We start from the raw sequence: 22503 nt of genomic DNA, 5'->3' as shown, positions 1-22503 counted from the left end.
TTCAAAACGAATTTCTAAAATTTTGCTTACTATGGTCCGTGGTTTGCTATTTACTAGATTGCAGCAATTGCTGCAACTGTGTTCTATGCTGTCTACTAAATACTTATCAGAAGCCAATTGTTTGTTCAATTGGCTCAAAAACAAAGAAGAAGCAATTTGGTTGGAATACATATTATAGACAGGTTCGTTTATTGCTATGTGGACGTTACTTTAGAACTATTTCAAGTAAAAGCACCAAACGCCTCTTTTTTTTAGGTATGAGACGATCCCTCGCCCCCTCGCAGCTACCCTTTAAGGAAGAAGGAGTGATTAAACGTAGCCCAAGTAGCATTTTGGTGCTTATTTCAAAGTCAAAAGACGATGATAAGCCACCACCTATGAAACGTATGTTTGAAGCTCCAGTTAAAAATGTGCCAGTTATCAATTCTTCTACCATAGATGGAGAAAGTAAAAAATTGCTGAGTGATTCTGCTGATTCTGGTATTGGGCTTGCACGTGTTAGCAACGATAATGTTAGTGATTTTACCCAGAGCTCAGAAACCCTTTATTTTTCTGCTGTTTGGGGCAAGCAATCAAACCGTAAGCATAAGAAATGGGAAGGAGATGGAATATTAGTGGTTTCTAAAATGTGTGTTACTCTAATTGACTCAGATGGCAAAGAACTTGGTAAATTGAGCAATGCTAAGCTAAAAACCTTTGAATCAGGTGAAAGATTCTATTTAGGTTCAAGAGAAGTTGAAATTTTGGATCCTATTTCTCAATCAGATTTTTTGAAAGGTCGTTGCTTTGAAAGATGTCAACCCAGTATTTTTGCGTTGAAGCCTCCTCGACCTGCTCAATTTCAGCTTCCAGTAATCTCTGGTAATGCACAACCTATAAAAAGTAACATTTTGAAGCCGCGACATAACCCTGAAGACAAGGGTGCTATTGTACTACCTCGTCCTGATTCTAAAGTCCAGTTCAACAGCAGTACGAGGATCGTTGATGTTGTCATCGATCCTTTTCTTGGTCGTCATCTGCGCAAACATCAAATTGACGGTGTTATATTCATGTATGAATGCTTTATGGGATTCAGAGATGGTGGAAGCACAGGATGTATTCTTGCCGATTCAATGGGTCTTGGCAAGACACTTCAGTCTATTACACTTATTTGGACGATGCTGCATCAAGGGCCGTTTGAAGGTAAACCGATTGCTAAAAGGGTAATGATCATAGCTCCGTCAAGTTTAGTGCATAACTGGGAAAAGGAGTTTCAGCGCTGGTTAGGACGAGAAAGACTCCTACCATTTGTCATCGATAATAAAAACAAGCCTACTGATTATGCAAAACAATTCAATAGGCCGGTTATGATAATATCTTATGAACTGTTTGTGCGCAATGCTGAAATAATTGAAAAAATTCCTTTTGACCTGGTTGTATGTGATGAAGCTCATCGAATGAAAAACCTGAAAGTGAAAAAATCGGAAAGTTTAGCTAGACTTGATTGTGGACGAAGGATTTTCCTTACTGGAACTCCAATTCAAAATGATTTGTCAGAATTTTTTGCGTTGGCAGACATTGTGAATCCAGGGATATTGGGAAGGCCTTCTGCATTTAAGCGCATTTTTGAAGATCCGATCAACGCCTCAAGACTTCCAGACGCGTCTGAAGATGTGAGAGAGATAGGAGAAATGCGTGCTCAAGAATTGAATGAAATAATATCGAAGTTTGTTTTGCGTCGAACCCAAGATATGATAAAGGAATTTTTGCCTCCAAAAATTGAGAACGTTGTCCTGTGTAAAGCAAGCCAAGATCAAGCTGTCATCTATGAGGAAATTACTGGATGTAAAGGGGTTCGATCCATTTTTATAGGTTGCTATAGTGGGTGTGCTCATCTTTATTATATTTCTCTTCTGCGCAACCTATGCAACCATCCTTCACTATGCAATGTTACTGGTAACAATGAAGAAGATGAAAGAGATGTTGACTTTATGAAACTGAGGTAACTCTTTTGTTCTTTTGACTTGTCGAGATTGAAATCTAAAATGATGTAGTTTTTAGTTATTACTGTCAAGATTATTGTTATTTATTTTAAAAGTTAACAGTTAAAACACTTTCTTTTTAAAATAGCAGTTGCAACAATTTTCCTGCCATAAAAATAAAAATTGATTTCGACCATTTTGACCACTTGGTGTAAAAAAATTATTGTTTTGTCTGTAATAAATAATTGTTACTCTATGGCATACCGTCGATACTTAAAAGTCATGTTGTGTATATGAATTGTATATGAACTGTATATATTATGTTTTAATTCTTGTATGAGTTCACTAAGCCTTCCTTTACCGTTCTTCTCTGGACTGTACCACCCTTCTTTGCAATTTTTATTCTCACCCAAGCAGACGGGCATGGGTGCTTATCTCCATAATAACATAAGGTTGTAATCTTTTTTTTGTCTCTTACTGTTCTATTAATTAGCTAAGTTTGTACATCAGTTTGGTCACTGCAAGAATCAATTGCCATTTCAACTAGTTCCCCGTTCAATCTTCTTTATATTTTATGCGACTTGACAAACGCGTATTTTTTTTTCGTTATTATGGGCCATGGCCCTGGATGTTTTATGCGACTTTTGATCATCTTTACTGGGGCAGTTTTTTGAAAAATGCCCTGTAGTACCAAAGTTATAGCATGTTACTTCTCTTTGTTTGTGCTGAAATGCATTTTTTTGCTCTGTGTTATAGTGCCTGTTTTTATTATACTCTTAATATTGAAATATTTTTGTGTCCTCAGTTTCCTCTCTTATTTTGATCCACTTTCTGTCGTCTTTTCTTTTATCTCCTCTGGGTCTTCTACCGTTCCGTAATTTTCTAGCTCTAGTCATTTTAAACACATATCTTTTAATTTGTACCAGTATTCCCTGTAAGTTTCGTTGTCTCGGTTTCTTTCGCTTTTAGACCTTCTTTGAAAGCGCTCAGGGGAGAGTTTCTTTTCAAAAATGGATTGTTTTAATCATTCAAAATCTTTTGCGGAGTGCATCGGTAATGCTTTAAAAATAGTTTGTGCTTTGTAGTTAATGAAGGGTCGAATCAATGTCACCCAGTTTTCTCTCGGCCATCCAGTTAATTCCGCCGTTTTTTCGAAATTGTTTAGGTATAAATGTACATCCTCATTTTCTTTCATTGGCTGAAGGTTTATTAGATGTATTAAATCTACTGTAGATGATCTCTGAGACTCTTAAGAATTTTTTCCTGGGATCATTTTCATTACGTGTTCTCTTTTCTCTCTATTTGCCTCCTCTTTTTTCTTTAGCTCTTATATATCTCTCTTTCTTCTCTTTCTTCCTCCTCCTTTCGTACTCTTGCTATTCTAATATTCTCATCTCTCTGTCCTTAAGCATTTCTCTTTTTCTTTTCTCTCTTCCTCCTCTTTTCGTTCTCTGGCTTTTCTTTCAGCCTCAATGAAATTTAATATATGCTGTTAATATATCTATATTAATAATTTAATCTACATTTTCGTTCCCCCTAGTGTATCTCGATTCCATATTGCTTCTATTACTGCTGCTACTGGGCCTTTTTTATTCTCTCTGTTGTTATATTCTCTTAATTTGTTTTCTGAGTTTGTTCGCTCTATTTCCTCTGTCTTTATGTGTATTTTCTCTTACTTGCAGCTCCCCTTCATTTTGCGTAGCATCTGAGGGGCGAGTTGGTTTTTTCCTCGTATTTTCATACACTAATTTTTCTTTGTTTATTACTGCCTCTGTTTCTATTTCATGTTCTCTCATATTACCGGGTCTGTTTCTTTATATGGGTCTCCCTTATCCGGGAATAATTCCTTTTGAGTCTGCAGTGTATTCGCTTCTCCCTCTACATGTCGTACAAGGTATCGTCCTATCCTTGAATTTGTTTTGAGGTTCCCCCCTTGGTACTTGTCAGGAATGTCTATTTCACTCCCCGAAGTACTTATAAAAGCACTTTAGACTACAGACTACTACGTAAATCTTATCACTTTAATGTATTTATCCGGCATACAATACAACCGGGATCTTCATTAAGGCCATTCTACCGGTAACTCAAGAGAGGTGACTCAAACTTGGATCAAGGTATGACGGGTGTGATAAGAACATGGCTTCACAACCTAGAATGGTTATATCCAGCAAAGCCTTTCGGAGGTTCTCGGTCATATTTGAGAGTCTTCTCTCGTTAAGTGTAATATCAGTTTGAGAGCAGGCTATGCATCAGTATGTTTGAGTTAAATGATTGGATGTGTTATTACTCTTCTTCTCTGCCATTTACGCATCGTTTTTTTGTTGAATCTTTTCGGCTGGATGTTCCCCGTTAGATGCTAGAAAAAGCTAAAAATGACCAAAAATTCCCAATATCGTTTCCGAAATCGATGTTTACTTTTTGATATTCGATATCTATATTTTGGTCTATATATCGGTATGTCAATATCGACGTTAAATATCACCCAACACTACTCTTTAGTATCTTCATTATGGGCAATCTGGTTGCTAGGGAAAGCTCATGACCGGATCTGGTTGCTAGGTAAACCGGTTATGCAAATTACTTTCCTCCCGGCTTATGTAAATGAGGTTCAAATGACCTGAGGGACTGTTCACTCCACCCCCATAATGGCCATACTACTGTTGACTTTACTCTTCTTTTCACACGAGCCTCCACGGAACGACATGGGGTCATACCAATTATACACGTGGCCATATGAAGTTAATTGCTAATTTGAAAGTGTCTTGGTAACTGCCTTATTAAAAAGGTAAAAATATTATACTAACTTTACTGCCTAAAAATACTTTCTAAAACCGTCATACTTTTGTGTCATGAGCATGTAAGAACAAAATTTTTGAGGGGAACTGAAATGTTAGATGTGATCTGAAACCTCCCCCTCCCCCTTCCCACGCACACAAAAAACAAGGATGAATTGTTGAAAATTTGGGGGAAATAGTTAAAACCTTAACGTTTGCATTACGGGAAAGGGGGGGGGGCAAACCATCCTATACGGGTGCCTGCTCTCCCCTATAGGTAAATTTTTGCAGATTTACCCTCTCACAAACATTTTTGTATGTACCCATGTTTCTTGCCAAATATAATTTAATAAATTTGGAAGCAAATAATTAAGAAAATGTAGCCGAACACCGGGATAAATTTACTTTCTAATTCAAAAGTACGGTCCATCATCAATTTCCTAAGGACGGAAAATAATAATAAAGATTACCAAGAAAGCTCAAATTAGCTTTTGTATTAACCAAGTGACATATAGCAATCGCAAATTATGTCGGTCTGTCTGTTGGCCTGTCGGTCAGTCGGTTCCGGTTTTGCTACTTTAGGCACTTCCAGGTAAGCTAGGACGATGAAATTTGGCAAGCGAATCAGGGACCGGACCAGATTAAATTAGAAATTCCCAAATTTTCGTTTTCCCGATTTGACCATCTGGGGGGAGGAGTGGGGGGCCCGTTAATTCGAAAGAATAGAAAAAATGAAGTATTTTTAAATTACGAACGGTTGATCATATCTTGATGAAATTTGATGTTTGGAAGGATATCGTGTCTCAGAGCTGTTATTTTAAACCTCGACTGGATCTGGTGACCTTGGGTGGGAGTTGGGAGGGGAAACCTAAAATCTTGGAAAAAACTTAAAGTTGAGGGATCAGGATGAAACTTGGTGGGAAAAATAAGCACAAGTCTTAGATACATGATTGACATAACCGGAACGGATCCGCTCTCTTTGGGGTAGTTGGGGGAGGGGTTAGTTCTGAAAAATTAGAAAAAATGAGGTATTTTTAACTTACGAACGGATGATCGGATCTCAATGAAATTTGATATTTAGAAGGATATCGTGTCTCAAAGCTCTTATTTTAAATCCTGACCGGATCTAGTGACATTGGGGGAAGTTTGAAGGAACCTCAAATCATAGAAAACGCTTAGATTGGAGGGATCGGGATGAAAGCTGGTGGAAAAAATAAGCAGAAGTCTTACATGCGTGATTTACATATTTAAAACGGATCCGCTCTATTTGGGGGGGGGGGGGGTTAATTCTGAAAAATTAGAAAAAATGACGTATTTTTAACTTACGAAGGAGTGATAGGATCTTCATGAAACTTAATATTTAGAAGGACCTCGTAACTCAGATCTCTTATTTTAAATCTCAACTGGATCCAGCGTCCTTGGGGGGACAGTTGGTGGGGGGACCGGTAATCTTAGAAAATACTTGAAGCGGGGAGATCAGGATGAAACTGGATGGGAAGAATAAAACCCTGTCTAAGATACGTAACTGACATAACCAGACCGGATCTACTCTCTTAGGTGGAGTTGGGGGGGGGGTAATTTGGAAAAATAAGGTATTTATAACTTACGAAAGGGTGACCAGATCTTAATGAAATTTAATATTTAGAAAGGTCTTGTGCTTTAAAGCTCTAATTTTAAATTTCGACCAGATCCTGTGACATTGGGGGGAGTTGGAGGGGAAATCGGAATTCTTGGAAGACGTGAAATTGGGGTATTTTTATCTTACGAATAGGTGATCGGATCTTAATGAAATTTGATATTTATTAGGAATTCATGTCTCAGAGCTCTTAATTCAAATCCCGACCAGATCTTTCGACATTGGGGGAGTTGGAGGGGGAAATCTTGGGAAAAACTTGGAGTCGAGGAATCGGGATGAAGCTTGGTGGATAGAATTAGCAAATGTCCTTGATACGTGATTGACGTAACCGTACTGGATTCGCTCTCTTTGGGGGAGTTGGGGGGAAGGGTTCAGTGATTTGGTGAGTTTGGTGCTTCTGGATGTGTTAGGACGATGAAAATTGGTAGGCGTGTCAGGGAGCTGCAGAAATTGACTTGATAAAGTCGTTTTCCCAGATTCGACCATCTGGGGGGCTAAAGGGAGTTGAAAAATTAAAAAAATGAGGCATTTATAACTTACGAGTGTGTGATCGAATCTTAATGAATCTTGATATTTAGAAGGACATCGTGACTCAGAGCTCTTATTTTAAATCCTGACCGGCATTAAGCCTCTGATTTTCCTTTTAAATCAATCTATTGATTCTTAGAATTCTGTTAGAGCTCATACCATATGATCTCTTGGCTCTTAGCTCTTCTTGCCTCGTCACAAGTGCCATATGAGCTCTTGGCTCTTGTTTATTTACAAATCTGTTTGAGACACCCGTGAACTTAAATTTTTAGCCGCATAACCCGGTTTTCTTGGATGTCTCAGAGTATTGGATGGTCTGAGTTATAGGGATTTTTAAAGAGCTCCTTTTGGATAATTGTTGAATCCCAGGAAAAAGAATCTGGTCTCTAAGCAGAAATTGTCTTCAGAAGGAACATTATCATTCGCAAAAAAGTTACTCTTCTACATCCGTCATTTAATTCAATTTTATTTTTCACCCAAGAAACTATTGTTGAATACGACAAATTTAGAACTTAGAGCATAAGAAGTTGATTAGTAATATAAGAACAAAGAAAAGGAAAGATTTTTTATATTCTGAGAAATAACATTAACCCGTTTTACTCAAGGTCTAAATATTTGAATTAAGCAGACTTTTTTTTACACAGAGAGAAATTTTATTTGTTCAATGCTTTTCTAATCTACCTTCCTGTATTACACTCAAAAATTTCAGCATGTCTTAGGACCCCACGGCTTTGTCTAGCTTATTAGTCAAGAATTTCGATGATGGAAGGTATATTTTGCTCTAAAATACTCAGTGAGATGTTTATTCCGATCTAAAGAACTGAAGTTGTAAAAAAAGAATGAAATATTTTCACAAGATTACCAGACCAACAGATGGAGCGGGGAGAAGTCTCTAATCTCACATTCTCGTCTCAATCATGTTACCAATAGGTCAACCCTGGGCACTTCCATCTTTTTCCATCCAAATCGACAGAGTCGATTTGGATTTTGGTCTCCTAGAAATCTGACCCTTTTCTCTCGAAACAGAAAAATTAAGCTTATTGCAAGCCTTAAAAAAATCCCAGATGCTAAAGAGGGGCTATAGAAGCTGACCAAAACTAAAACATTTCTTAAAATCCCATCCACCCTCATAGATAGTTTACCCCCTGCTGAGGCGGAAGGAAGCGTTTTTTCTTAGATGCTGTTCAAATTTTCAGCCCCACTACTATCGGATTAAAGGAGCGCATAGTAGATACAATGGAGGCGTCTCTGTAATATGATACTTTCTTAAGACGTTCTGAGACCCCTTAGATTTCTCACAATGACTGTTCATGCCTGATAGTGACTGCAAGTTCTCAATAATGAGATTCTGCTCCATTAAATTTCAGGGGGGAATAAAAGATAGCTGCGGCTCCCACGACGTAGCTTCGTTGAAAAAATATTCTTTTTCAATGTTTAAAGCCAGTTAAAATTCCTTGTCTTTTTGCGGCTTCTACGACTTAGCTTAATTGCAAAAATTATTCTTTTTAAATGTTTAAGACCAGTTAAATTTCTTTGTGTGTTTTGTTCTTAAATTTATCCTAATTTAGGTGGCGACTGTTGTTGAAGGCAACAGTTGTCGCCGCTTTTTTCTTTTCTATTGTTTTAGCTAAATTAAAGGTGCTCAAGCTAAAAAACAAGCACAGTTAAAGCCAATTTAGTCTTAACATTAAATCAGAAGACTTTTGAATAAACACTTGGTGATGTAATGTACTAAAATGAAAAAAAAAGAGTTTTTTCTGAAAGAAAGGAGCAACATTAAAACTCAAAGCGAACAGAAATTATTTCATATATTAGGAGGTTACCTCCATCCTCGATACCTTGCTCATCACGCTAAAGTTTTTAGAACTTTTAAAAAAGCTTCTAATCATAGGTAGCAGAATAGCACTGCCTAAGTAAAGAGCGACGTAGGCACAATGTAGTATTTTTTTATGGCCAGTCCAATTTGTACAGAAGGAGTCTTCGTAGAAAAGCGAAAGGAGATCATTCGATTAAAAGTTCAAAGTTCTAGTGCCCTTTTTAATAATCGACAGTGATTGAAGGGTAACCACCACCCCCCTTACGGCCATAATTTTGCCAGATATATCCAATCAAAATTGATGTATCTATTTTGTTCAGCGGCGTAGTTGGAAGGCCCAGCAATTGTGTCTTTGAGGATTACAACCCCCTCCCCCCCACTGCCCTTAAGGTGAGGGCCATAAGTTATAATAGCTGCCCATTATAAACATGTAAGGTTTTTATGAAAGGAGTGGTTGTACAAACTTTGAAGGGGGCTAATTAGGCTGGAAATCAGAAGTACTATTGGCCTTTTTAAGAGTCAAAGGTGATCAAAGGGCAACTAGTCCCCACCTCCACGTCACTTTTTTCCCAAATGCATCCAATTTTTTTATCCAAATTTTGAGATAGCCATTTTGTTCAGAATATTCTAAAGATCATATAACGAGACCTTTGGGTTTGAAAAAACCCTTTTTAACCTGGGGGTAAGGGTTGTAAGTTATGCCATGGGGGCACATAAGGTTTTTATGTTAGGAGTGGTCGTATAAATTTTTAGAAGAGGCTCATTTAACTGGGAATTAAAAGTTCTAGTTTCCTTTTAAGAATCAAAAGTGATGGAGGGCAACTAGCCCCCCCCCCACGCAACACCCTCTTTTCCCCAAGCGCATCTGATCGAAAATATGAGATAGTCATTTTGCTCAAAATAGTCAAAATGGTCCAAAGGCCATATAACAATGCCTCCAAGGTTGACAAAACTCACCAGAGCCCTGGGGAAAGGGTTGCAAGTTACGCCCTAGGGGCTTATAAAATTCTTAAGGAATAAGTGGTCGTATAAACTTTGTATGGGGCTTATTTAATTGGAAATTGGAAGACCTAATGCCTCCTTTGAAAAGTCGAAAGTGATGTAAAGGCAGGCAGCCCCCATATTCACCCTCGCCCATCATTTCCCAAAGCAGACATTCATGTAAATTTTGAGACGTCTATATTCTTCAGCGTTGTTGAAAAGTCCAGTGATTATGCCTTTGAGGATATCAACCCCCCCCCCAGGAGCCGTCAGGGCAAGGGCTGTAAGTTAGGTAATTGTTTACGTATAGTATTTGCTATTGAGGAAATTATGCATGTTTGACCATTACTGTCCAAAAAGACGAAGGGCATTCTGGGGAGCTTTTCAGAGAATTTTGAGGGGAGTATTGAACTAAATAAAAACACCTTATGTGTATACCGGTTGTCAAAAAATCGTAATTCAGGAATGACTGAGATTGGAGCTTTCAATTTGGAACTTTCAGGAAATGATAAGGGAAAGAAGCAATTGACCAAATGGGAAATATTTACACGCTAGTACTAATACTAAAACAAATACTGCTACTACTGCTATTACTGCTATCACTGCTACTACTAGTACGACATTGCTAAATTTACAATATTGAGGGGATATTTGAACTAAATCAAAGACACTATGTGCATCCAGATTGTCAAAAGAGCGTATTTCCAGAATGGATTTGGGTATTGAGTTGGAACTTTCAAAGAATGCTTAAAGCGGAAGATCAATTGACCAAAAGGCAATACGTGCAAGCTACTACTAATGTTACCACCACAGCCACATTTACTACTACTACTGCTGCTTCTAATACTTCAACTACAACTTCTATAACAAATGTTGTAAGGGTAAGAGCATTAAGATGAACATTCCAAGAAGTATATGAATATACAGGTTATCAAAAGGACATATAAGCAATGTCATAGCAACAGCTAATCATATTAAGTTGAAACTTCCAGGACTCGATAAGAGGGATGTTCAACTGACAAAAAGGCAATTTGTTAATACTGCTGCTACTAGTACTAGTACTGTTACTGTTAATACTACCACTATTAACACTAATACTACTACTGCGACTACTATTACAACTATACCTAATGGTATGAAGGTGCAATTTTCAGTGAATTTTGGGAGGCAAAGGTGAACGGAATCACAGCGCGCCGTCTGTATGCAGGTTGTCAAAAAGGCGTATCAGCAAATATTTAAAAACCGTTTGGTGTGTGAAGTTAAAAACCTACAGTGCCTGTTGTGGGGAATGTTGAACTAACCGAAAGAAAATATTTGCATCCTATTGTTACTGCTTCTACTCATACTACTACTAGGGCTGCTACTACTGCTGATACTATTATTACTAGATTTACTTCTACTACCACTATAGCTAAGGCTACTACTATTAATTCTACTGATACTGCTACTACTGCTACTTCTATTACTAGAAAAGCTAGTAGCTAGTAAAGCTAACGGTGCCAAGGCAAAAAATTTGGGGAATATTGAAACTGCATTGAACTTAATCAGAACACACTATGCCCACACAGCTGATCAAGAGCACGCATCAGCAATGCTTCAGGAACTACTGATGGTATTAAATTGAAACTTAAAGCTTATGTTGAAGGGGGTGTTGAAAACCAAAGGTACTATGCACATAGTGCTACTAATGCTACTACTGCTGTTACAACTGTAACTACTACGCAAGCTAAGAGTTTTAAGGCGAAACGTTCAAGGAGTATTTAGGTGGATGTTGAACTCAATCAAACGAACTTCGAGTATGTAGATTTTCAAAAGAGTACCAAAACAATATTTCAAGAACGGGTTACATTATTAAGTTAAACCCTTAAGTGTAAGTTTTGGCTGATTCTGAACTAGCCAGAATGCTCTATGTGCGTACTGTTAATGCTACCACAACAGTTACAGTAACTAATGACGCTAAAGATATTAAGGTGAAACTTTTAGGGAACATTTATGGGGAGTTTTAACTAAATGAAATCTTTTTTAATTTTTTAAACTTTAAAAACTATACGTATGCAGGTTTTTGAAAGGGCATATAAGGAATATCATAGGCAGCGCCGCTCTATAATAGCCAGGAATATAATTGAAACTTTTGAAGGAGCTAATTCGATGCTACTACTTCAACTGCTACTTCTATAACAAATATTGTAAGGCTAAGAGCATTAAGATGAAGATTTCAAGAAGTATATGAACATACAGGCTATCAAAAGGACATATAAACAATGTCAAAGTGACGGCTAATTATATTAAGTTGAAACTTCCGGGACTCAATAAGAGAGATGTTTAGCTGACAAAAAGGAAATATGTTAGTACTGCTGCTGCTACTAGTATTGGTATATTACTGTTAACACTGCTATTATTAATACTAATACTACTACTGCGACCACTATTACAACTATGCCTAATGGTATGAAGTTGAAATTTTCAGTGAATTTTGAGGGGGAAGGTGAACGGAATCACAGCACGACGCCTTCTGAATGCAGGTTGTCAAAAGGGCGCATCAGCAATATTTTAAGAACAGTTCGGTATGTGAAGTTGAAACCTACAGTGCCTTTTGTTGGGGATTGAACTAACCAAAAGAAAATATTTGCATCCTATTGCTACTGATTCTACTCATACTAATACAAGGGCTACTACTACTGTTGATACTGTTATTACTAGATCTACTACAACTACTACCACTAAAGCTAAGGCTACTACTATTAATCCTTCTGATACTGCTACTACTGCTGCTTCTATTACTGCTGGTGTTACGAATACTGCTAGTAAAGCTATGGGTATCAAGGGTATAAGGGTTTCCCCAAAAAATTTGGGGAATATTGAAACTGCATTGAACTAAATCGAAAAAGATCGATTTACTATCGAAATGATTGGAAATTCAAATTTGTAGTGCGCTTTTTAAGAGTCAAAAGTGATTGAAGGGAAGCAGCCCTCCTCCCAAGCCCATTCATTTCTCCAAAAAATCCAACCAGAATTTTTAGAAAGTCATTTTGTTTAGCGTTAAAAATGGTCCAGTAACTATATTTCTAGGTATATTGGGTACAACAGCCCCCCAGAGCTATGCAATCTGACCATCATGGTTCAAAACAAAATGTTGCTTTCAAAGTAAATCAAAAGGCACTGTGTGTATGGTTGTCAATAAAACAACTTAGCAATATCCCAATAACGACTGTGGGTGTTAAGTTGAAACTTGTGGGGCTACTGATATTACTTATTCTGCTATAGTAATTTAACTAAGTTAAAAGAGTGCAAGTTAAAGAAAAAACTGAAAAAACTATTGAAAAAAAAACAAATACATACATACATATATATATATATATATATATATATATATATATATATATATATATATATATATATATATATATATATATATATATATATATATCCTTACAGTCTTATTAATTTTTCAAACATTAAATAAAAAAGAAAACATTTAAAATGTATTTGTTCTCATTAAAGCGCAAATTATGTTCTGTTCTTTAGAAGGCATGGGGGTTGTCAACCCTACTCATGTTAATTTTTATTCGTTTTGAGGTGTAATCAAACGAGTATGATCCCCTCCTGTTTTTGAATTTCTTTTGAATTTTAAGCCTTTTTTCACATCTTTAAAAGACACTGCGTATAACCTACATAAACAAAAAATTTTATTTTGAAATTTTTTTGAAGTATGAAATGAAAATGGTATACATATGTTAGTCGAAAATTTTCCTTTAGAAAAAAAAGACTTTTGTAGTGACATATTTTTCAGGGCTTAGATTTTTCGGGACTTAATTTTTTTTTCTCAGAACCTGAATTTTTTTGTTTAACTTTTGAATTTTTCAAGTATGAATGAAATGAGTATTTTTACACTCGTTTTTTTTTTTTAAATGAATTAGGTGGAGAGGCGAAAAACCATACAGAATCTTTTTGCTATGGATAAATGGTTGACTCTAAATAACCAGTTTCAAAGGTTGTTACTGCAGAAGAGAATCATCGGCCAGGGAATAATTGCCTATATGATGAAACAGGACTCTCCACCTTTGGATTAAACAGTTCTTGGTAATAAACTGTAAGTAAGGAGCGACTCGGTTCAATAGTAGCCGAAACTCTAAAAAATAGGATTTTAATATCAATAGATACATCAAAAGAATCAATTTATTATGCTGATTCCAAATACATAAGATTGATCAAGTTTAATGTTACCCATCAAAAGTTACGGGCCTGAGAAAATTTCCCTGATTTTTGAAACACCCCCGAAAATTAAAGGAGTTACACCACAGTAGTATGGTCGAAGGCACTCCGACGCTTGCATAATTTATTCCACTGTTATGTCTACAAAATCTATTCCATAGCCACTCCTACAAGAACCTCATTGACATAGCCGTATTAGCACAAAACTTGCATAACTGGTTTACCTATCAACCAGATCAGGTCATGCACCTTCCCTAGCAACCAGACTGTCTATGCTACAAAGGCTACACCTCATTTTCCTACTTCCATGAGAACTTCATTTTCATATAGCCATGAGGCCCTATCAACCAGCCGTAGCAACCAGATCCAATTTAAGGCTGGATTTTCAATGTACTTTATACTAGTAAGAAAGTAAAATTCAGAGAGAGAACAGTTTGAATATATCTTTTTTCTTATCAAGCTTCTATTTGACATACTAGCAAAAAAATAAGTGGTTTGTTTACACCATTGGAAGTTGATAGTGGAGGTGGCAACAGCAATGACACAAAGACAAAAGTACCAATCTTAGCAGTAGAAATTACAAGAGGATGTCGACTAAGCCTTAAATGGGATGACACGTATGAAAGAAATGTGATATCATTTAGCAAATTCAAATTGAAGGAGCAGTTATGTTTTACAGCAAAACTTAATATAATGCATATACATAGACTTCAAGCTGCTTTCAATGCAGTAGTGAAATACATTGAAGACAATAACTTGAATCAATATGTGAAAAATGTGTGATATGTTATTGCATTTATGAAATAAAAATGCTTCTGTATCGAAATAGTTTTCTCTTTTAGACATTTTTTAGTAGGTTACTGTAGGTAGTAGTAGTAGGTAGTAGGTAGCGAAAATTAAAGATTTTGATTCCTTGCTCGAAGAGATTTGTGACTCTCCCTCTAGAGGGTTCCTAGGCTTTAATTGTCACTATCATTAATATGATCAGTGGAAGAATACCTATCCTGGTATGATTTGAAAGAACTCTACACAATATTTTAGTTTATTTCTAACAGATTGGTATTGTCGTGGTTTTAAAATGTTTTGGGAGGAAGAATCAGTTCTATGCTTCAACTGTTGGAATAACAGTAGAATTTGGTTCCTACATCATCGTTGTAAAGACAATGGTTACTATAATTATAAGCCTACTGATTTTATTTTGCTGCTACAGAAAGTAATTCTCCATTTTAAAACACTATATGTGATATTGCTTCAAATAAGCGAATTGAAACACGTGAATTTTACAATGTGAATGAAAAAAGTGTCGTTGACTTCACAAAAGAGATACAATAAGACTGAAGTTATATTGCACTGTAGAAAATGTGACCCTGAATTTGTACATCAAGTTCAATATACAGTGGAATTAAGGTGATCTGCCACCATTAGTTGTTCTTGACAGCTACCTATACATAGAAGAATAAATCTAAAGAGGAGAAATGACATTTTTAATGTATATATTTACATTTTTTATTAATAAACAAATTTACAAAAAAATTTGAAAATTTTAATCGTAAGGTACTGGAATCAATATATAAAAGTGCATTTTCAAACAGGAAGTCATTCAGTCGAGGGTCGTCTATGTAAATTTTGAGAAATTCATTGTAGGTTTAGCCATGACTTTGGTAAACGAAATATGAAACTGCATGAAAATCACAGCTTTTAGTCGTTAAATCCTGCACGCCCTTCAGGTTTTGAACAAAAGTTTTCCCACTGCTTTCAATAAAATTGTTGATGTGTGGAGTGCAGAATACGTATGGTACGCCAAGAGGATCAAAAAATTCTATATTTTTCGCTGGTTAAAGATACAGAGCCAATTACCCATCTTTACGTTCAATGAACTGTTTTTAACAATGATAAGGGTATTGTTAACACTTTGATTTTTTCAAGGAATCTGAGGGTATACAATAGGATTTGTATTTGTACATGTACGGCACGCTGAATATTCGAATTGTGTTCTTAGTGCTAGGTCTAGTAGAACACTGCCTTTGGGAGTGATTTCTCAGTAGAGTTATCAGTAAATTGATTTGACGATATTAATGTAATACTCTCAGTTAATGGCTTGGCAAAGGTACACTGTAAACTTAGACTGCCCGTTCGTACAATGCTCATATCTTGAATACCAGATAAGTCTAATACAATGATACCATAAGTTATTGAAAGCTTTTTATTGGTTATACCATTTTCCTCGATCTAGGGACTGCATTGTCAATTCATACACTGTCCTATAGGATTTGTCAAAGGAGAATTTGTTGAGTAGAATTCCATTTACTTTACACACAAGAGGGAACTTTGTCCATGATCCTATAGCACTAGCACTTTTTACAAATGCCAATGCCAGTTTGGAAGGAATTTTATCATTGATAAAAGTAGAGTCGACGAAAATGCCTGAATCCGTGGCAATATGACGCTAAATTGTATGAGGAACAAATTGTTTGTTATTATTTCCACTAACTCTCAGTTTTTCCACTGCCAAAGAATCAAAACTAATAACCTGTTGCTTTCGTACATAAATTATTTCCAAGGCGAGAGAGACTGTTACATCGGGTGCTGTAGCAAGTAACTTTCATAAAATGGAATTAGATGGAGGAAAGGTTAATTTTATATCCACCTTAATATTTGGTGGTAGCCATCGGGACATATTAAATATCTCATGATTTATTTTCCCCACTCAATGTAATTCACCAGCTGTGGCCTCTCTAAGCATAGTTGTGGTGTCAGTTACTGTCTTGTATTCATGGCTATTGGATGAATGTCTTAATTCCTTATATGATTTTGATGTCATCAACATAAACTGTATGTAGCTCTAGTAATTTGAGAGATTATTGCTAGTGTTCACCAACGTTCCATTTATGTAGACACTGATTTGTCGAAATAAATTATGTAATACACAATTTTCACAAGAAATTACATCAGTAAGACTTAGAATTTCATTGTCAGATTTCTTTACAGCCACATGTAAGTTTATGAATGTGGATGACGTATCCGAAAAATAATCTTCATTGGAATAAATTTGAAAGTGGATGTTTTCAGATAGCGTTTGTTTTGGGTAGAAATGTTCATAGTAACTTTTTTTGCACTAACATCAACATTTTCTATGATTGTTTATTTAATTTCTGGTCGTTTTGGATTTAATTTATTCTTTAATTAAATAAAAAATAAAGATTCACCTTAAAGTAAAGGGCAACATTAAAACTCAAAATGAACAGAAATACATACGTTTATGAGAGGGGCTCCCCCTCTTCGACACCTTGATTTTTACGCTAAAGTTTCTTAGTACTTTTATAAAAGTTTCATGTTGTTTCAAATAAACGACCCTTGTGTTTCAGAAGTCGTTTGTAAAGAATTGGGGCAAAATGTAAACTTTAGTGTAAAGAGCGAGATGTTGAAAAGAGGACAGCCTCCCTCGTATATGTAATAATCTCTGTCCGCTTTAAACTTTAATGTTGCTCTTTACTTTCAGTTGAAAAGAGTTTTTTTGTTGTTTGATTTCTGATTCGTTTTTCAAATAATCCCAGATAATGAGGATCCACCTCCACGGAAAAACCACCTCCCCATGGCAAGGACCTCTAAAAAATTCAATCTCGTGGAAAATTTACTCCTGACAATTACCTTTAACATCTCCACGAATTGAGTCGGTAAAGAGAAAGTTAGACAAATAAAAAGAATTTCGTATATGAATTGTGGCAGATTCCCCACTACAAAACTTCCCCTGAAAATTTATCTCCCGAGAATTCTCCCCCCCCCCCTCCACAAAAAAATTCTTCTCGGGGAACTTTCCACAGCAAAAAATCCCCCCCACCCAAAAAATGTATGCAAGCTTCCGAATAACAAGCACTATTTATAAACAATGGGCCAATTTTATTTCTTAAGGTAGTTTCCCCAGGAGCGATTGGGGTCATATTATCTCCAAAGGCATAACGATTAGACTTTCCAACTACGCTGAACAAAATGACTATCTAAAAACTATGATCGGACGTCTTTGAGGAGAAAAGGAGGTGGGAGGAAGGCTAATTCCCTTCCAACATTTTTTGGTCACTTGAAAAGGGCGCTATAACTTTTAATTTATGTTTTAATGAGTCCTTTCCCGGTAGTCTAGGACTCTTGGTTCGATACGATCACCCCTTGGGAAAAAAACAAACAAACATGTATCTATGATCTTTCTTCTGGCGAAAAAAAAACAAAATTCCACATTTTTGGGGGAGCTTGAAAGTTGTACATTAGGGTTCTCCGAACACATTGAATTTGATGGTGTCAGTCTCATTAAGATTCCTTGGCTTTTAGGGGTGTTTTCCCCCTTTATCAAAAACAGGCAAATTTTCTCAGGCTTGTAGCTTTTGATAGGCAAAACTTGATGAATGTTACATATTTGGAACCAGAAGAATAAGCCATTTCTTTTCTCAGCCATTCTTTGATATGTCTATTGATATCTAAACTCCTTTTTTTAGAGTTTTGGGTACTATTGAGCCACATCGCTTCTTACTTACAGTTTGTTACCACGAACTGTTTGATAATACCCGGTTTTTGTTCGTTTTAAGCTTAATCTGCAAATTCTATATAAGTTTTAGTCGTTTTAAGATTTATTTATTAATTTATAGATACACACATTTGATCGCCTGTGAATTTGTCTGCATTCTCATCAGCCTGCATTTAGCCAAGCCTATAAATCCCCTATTTTCTTTTTCAAACTTAATACGACGGAGTTCAGTTATGTTAGCCATAACAAGATTTCTTCAATTCCCGAGTCTGGAATTCGAAAGGGTTCTTTTCACATACCATAACGAGTGTTATTTCAGAAGCATCTCTGTTATTAAAATTCAAGCGTTAAGTCACCTATCTTGACTGCCGATTTTTATCTGAAAGACAAAGTATAAAACATTTGCTAGATTATCTCACGATGTCAATTTTCTGTAGGAATAGCTGGTTAGCAGTTCTTCCGACATCAGGGGCCACTTCCGACTCGGAAATTGAGTCCATGTGCCCCTTCTCTGTGAAAAATGTTACATGATCAGCGTATAATGACCCTTTCAAGACGGAACCATATTTCCTGTATCAATTGACAACTGCCGTCAAATTCGTTTCAACGTTTCATCTACAATGAAAACTTCGACTCTTCTTCACTTAAAACAAAGAGAGATATTATAGAAACAGTATAAAGTATCATTGATAAATTGGGTTTATTACCTATAGCCTAAAGATACCATACCTATAGCATAGGGATACGGAATGAGTTCCCTCTAAGACGAACCCATGGAATATTCGAGAGATATTGGCTAAAATGCACGTTTTGAATAGTTAGTTCCTCCCTAGTAAAACACTAGCCCATCCAGTAAATGTTGCATAGGTTCAGGGTTACTCCATTATATAAACGAGCAATAATTGTGTATTTATTTATTTATTTATGTATGTATTTTTTCTCGAAAACGGCTCCAGATTTTTTCGAGAAAATTGGCATCCTGGTATGTTCTGACCTTAAAGAACGATTTAGATAGGTCAGTAGTTTGGGAAAATTCATAAGCCTTAATTTTGGGGAAAAAAACTATTTGTTTGAGTGACGTTGTTTTAACTACAAAATATTTATGGTGCCCGAACAATAATTTTAATGTTTTAATTCAAACTAGTAAAAAACCTGACAATTTTTAAATTAGTTTTTTTTTTGTATAAAAACTACTCGATACTTGAATAAGGCCTATAGGTTTGAACGTAATCAGCTATGTAATGCCTATAGAAAGATCCAAAAAATGAAAATTTGCATTTATTACAAATGATGATTCTTTGGAACCACCTGAACTATCAAGCGTGAAAAACCGAAAGAACAGCCTGAACAAATTAAATTCACAAAAAGTGGAAATCAACCTGGACCGTCTAATGAGACAAGACCAATACGGGCAGCTAAAGCAAAGGCATTGCTAAATTGTCGTAAGTAATCAAAATCCAAAATGAAAAAGAAAGACAAATTTGGTTAGAAGACAAGATGCACCGAGAATCTGGGCGAAAAATGAAAATGAAATGTAAAGACGCATGCGGTTAGAAAAAAGAGAACCAAAAGTTTGAATCTTAGTAGAAATCGTTGTTGGAAATCAGCCTTGGTGTAATAATCAAATATCTTTGAATAGACTCGGTATAAAAAGACATTAAGTTGCGTAAAGAGTAAAAAACTGTTACTTGCAAAAAATTTTGTATATACTTTAACAAGAGATTACAACAATTCCAAAACCTTAAAAAGAAAACAAAAAGTTTGAATCTTAGCAAAAATCGTTGTTGGAAATCGGACTTGCTTGAATAATCAAATAGCTTTAAAAGAAAACAGTATGAAAATACAAATAAATTTCTTAAAGAGCAAAAAACTGGCAATTGCAAAAATATTTGTATATATTTTGACAAGGGATTACAACAATTCAAAGACCTTTAAAAAGAAAACCCAAAAGCATTAAGTCTTATAGAAATCGTTATTAGAAATTGGGACTTGGGGCTTAAATCATCAAAAAACTGCAGTTAGAGGACAGGCGACAATGAGAATCCATGCATAGAAGCCTGCCGCGTCTGGGCTTCGCCCAGGCCCCAGTACTCGGCACGTCTTAGACATGTATATATTTGATTATCTAATTACGCATTATGACAATCATGCCATTTTCTGTAGTTTTAAGTCATAAGGTGGCGCGTCAGCAATTTGCCCCTCTTGCCCGTGGACTGGTTGTAATTCTCACTGTTGCATCTCTTCTAACCTCAGATTTCGTTTACAACTCGATGTGATCTTCCTTGTCGCTTATCTTCTAACTGCAGAGTTCTTTACCCATTCTTTTCATTTGGGAAAATGAGAATAATGAAATCTGAAACATATAAATTACGCATTGGCATAGTTATCGTTTCATTCTTTAGTTTCAAATCACAGGGCCAGCTTGGCTGTTCTACCGCAGGTTTTGTTGTCCATGAAATTCATTTGGATTTGTGGTTATGCTTGTTGTTGCAGTCTTCTAGCTGCAGATCCTGTGTATGCTTCATTTTCGTGCATCATTACCTCTTAAATTGTTCAACGCCTTATGCTTTAGCAGTTTGGATTCAATTAAAATCGTAACCACCCTCATATACGGAGTAATTTCTGTTCACTTTAAGTTCCAATTTTGCTCGTTACTCCCAGAAGAAAAAATTGTTTATTTTCATTTATTTTTTTTTTCAAATAATCACAGAAAACTAACCTCCCAGTCCATTGAATTCCCCCCAAAAAAATTCCCTTCGCGGAAAGTTCTCTCGCGTGAAATGCTCTTTCCCCTGGAAAACTACCCCTGGATAATTCCATCCTCGCTGCAAATTTCCCCCTCCAGAAAATTTCTTGCTCACGATTAAGTATTGGCACTGTTTCTGTTTGTACTTCTGTTTCTGTTTTTGTCTAACCCGTTTCTGTTTCGGTTTTTCAAAAAAGGACAGAAACAGAACAGCTATTTTTGTCCGACCTGTTTCTGTTTCTGTTCTGTGTTTTGTTAATCTGTTTTCCCCGTTTCTGGTTTTTTTTTCATGTTTTCTGTTTTGTTTTTGTTTTTTTCGTTTAACCAAGTACCTGTATTTACACTACTGTCAAAGCTTGCTACCTTTGGGAGATTGAAAGGTCTTCATGCTTTAGCCACCTCCTTCACCTTTGTATAACCAATGCTCTCAAGTTCAAGAGAGGAATTGATATAGAGCACTTTATTGAATGTGAATCTGATAAAAATGATGATGAACTGGAAGAAGGCTCAAGTAGAGAGCAATAGATTTATGCAGACGAAGATGATGTACCCAATGGCATAGATGAGGATATTGCTAATACCGCGTCTGACATGAATGACCCTGACAAGTCGGATGAAGTAAGTGCATAGGAGGAGCGGACTGAAGCTACATCTGACTATGGAGGCAGTACTAGAGACATTATTTTTATTTATTTTACTTAGCTAGCTCTTGTAACATGTTTTTCAGCTAAAAAGGAGCTCTAGTCTAACTAGAAGACATCCTTCGGAGATTGAGAACCTGAAGCTCAATATTAACTTCAAAGCTCGTCCAAAACAGAGCCAAAAGCTAGCAGTACTGTTACCTTATATTTTTAGTGCTGGCGAAAAGCACCAAAATGCTTCCGTATTTGAAGAAAGCACCAAAATTGGGTGAAATGTATTTTCGAGTATGCTGTTTAATTTCCCATTGCACTTCCTGGGTGAAGGGCAATGAAATGTAGATCAGCACCGCCGGTTTGGACCCTATAGGGTCTAGTTCCGTCTTACTTACTTGTTTAATATGGCTCAATTATTCAAGTGACAATTTTCCTCAGAACACCACTAGGTGGCTTGAAATCCAAGATGGCGACAAAAATTCGATTTAGTCAACATGAGAATGCATGGCCGTTCAAATAGGCTAGTATGAGGTAATGGATGGTACAGGTTCAAAACATGAGCTGAAAAATAATCTAAGTTGTACTGTAGCGCCCCTAGGTGCCTCAAATCCAAGGTGGTAGTCGAAAATGTGAGTTTGTCAAAATTAAAAGACAAGACTGCTCAAATAGGCCAGTATGGGGTAATCGATGGCAGAAGTTCT

At 36.2% G+C, this 22503-nt stretch overlaps 1 protein-coding gene across 1 annotated transcript in view; it reads left to right on the top strand.

The window, feature by feature from the left end:
• LOC136025506 (DNA repair and recombination protein RAD54B-like) overlaps positions 1–21692 on the top strand; it is a 33363-nt gene extending 11671 nt beyond the window's left edge. The window contains exons 2-3 of the mRNA XM_065701536.1: positions 256–1981; positions 21497–21692. Coding sequence (XP_065557608.1) covers positions 256–1981; positions 21497–21692 — 1922 coding nt within the window. The remainder of the gene's footprint in view (positions 1–255; positions 1982–21496) is intronic.
• Positions 21693–22503: the final 811 nt, after the last annotated feature.

Source organism: Artemia franciscana, chromosome 3 (assembly GCF_032884065.1).
Source record: "Artemia franciscana chromosome 3, ASM3288406v1, whole genome shotgun sequence".
NCBI classification, from domain to species: Eukaryota; Metazoa; Arthropoda; class Branchiopoda; order Anostraca; family Artemiidae; genus Artemia; species Artemia franciscana.
The sequence above is the reverse complement of the archived record's forward strand: the minus strand, read 5'-3'. Positions and strand labels throughout refer to the sequence as shown.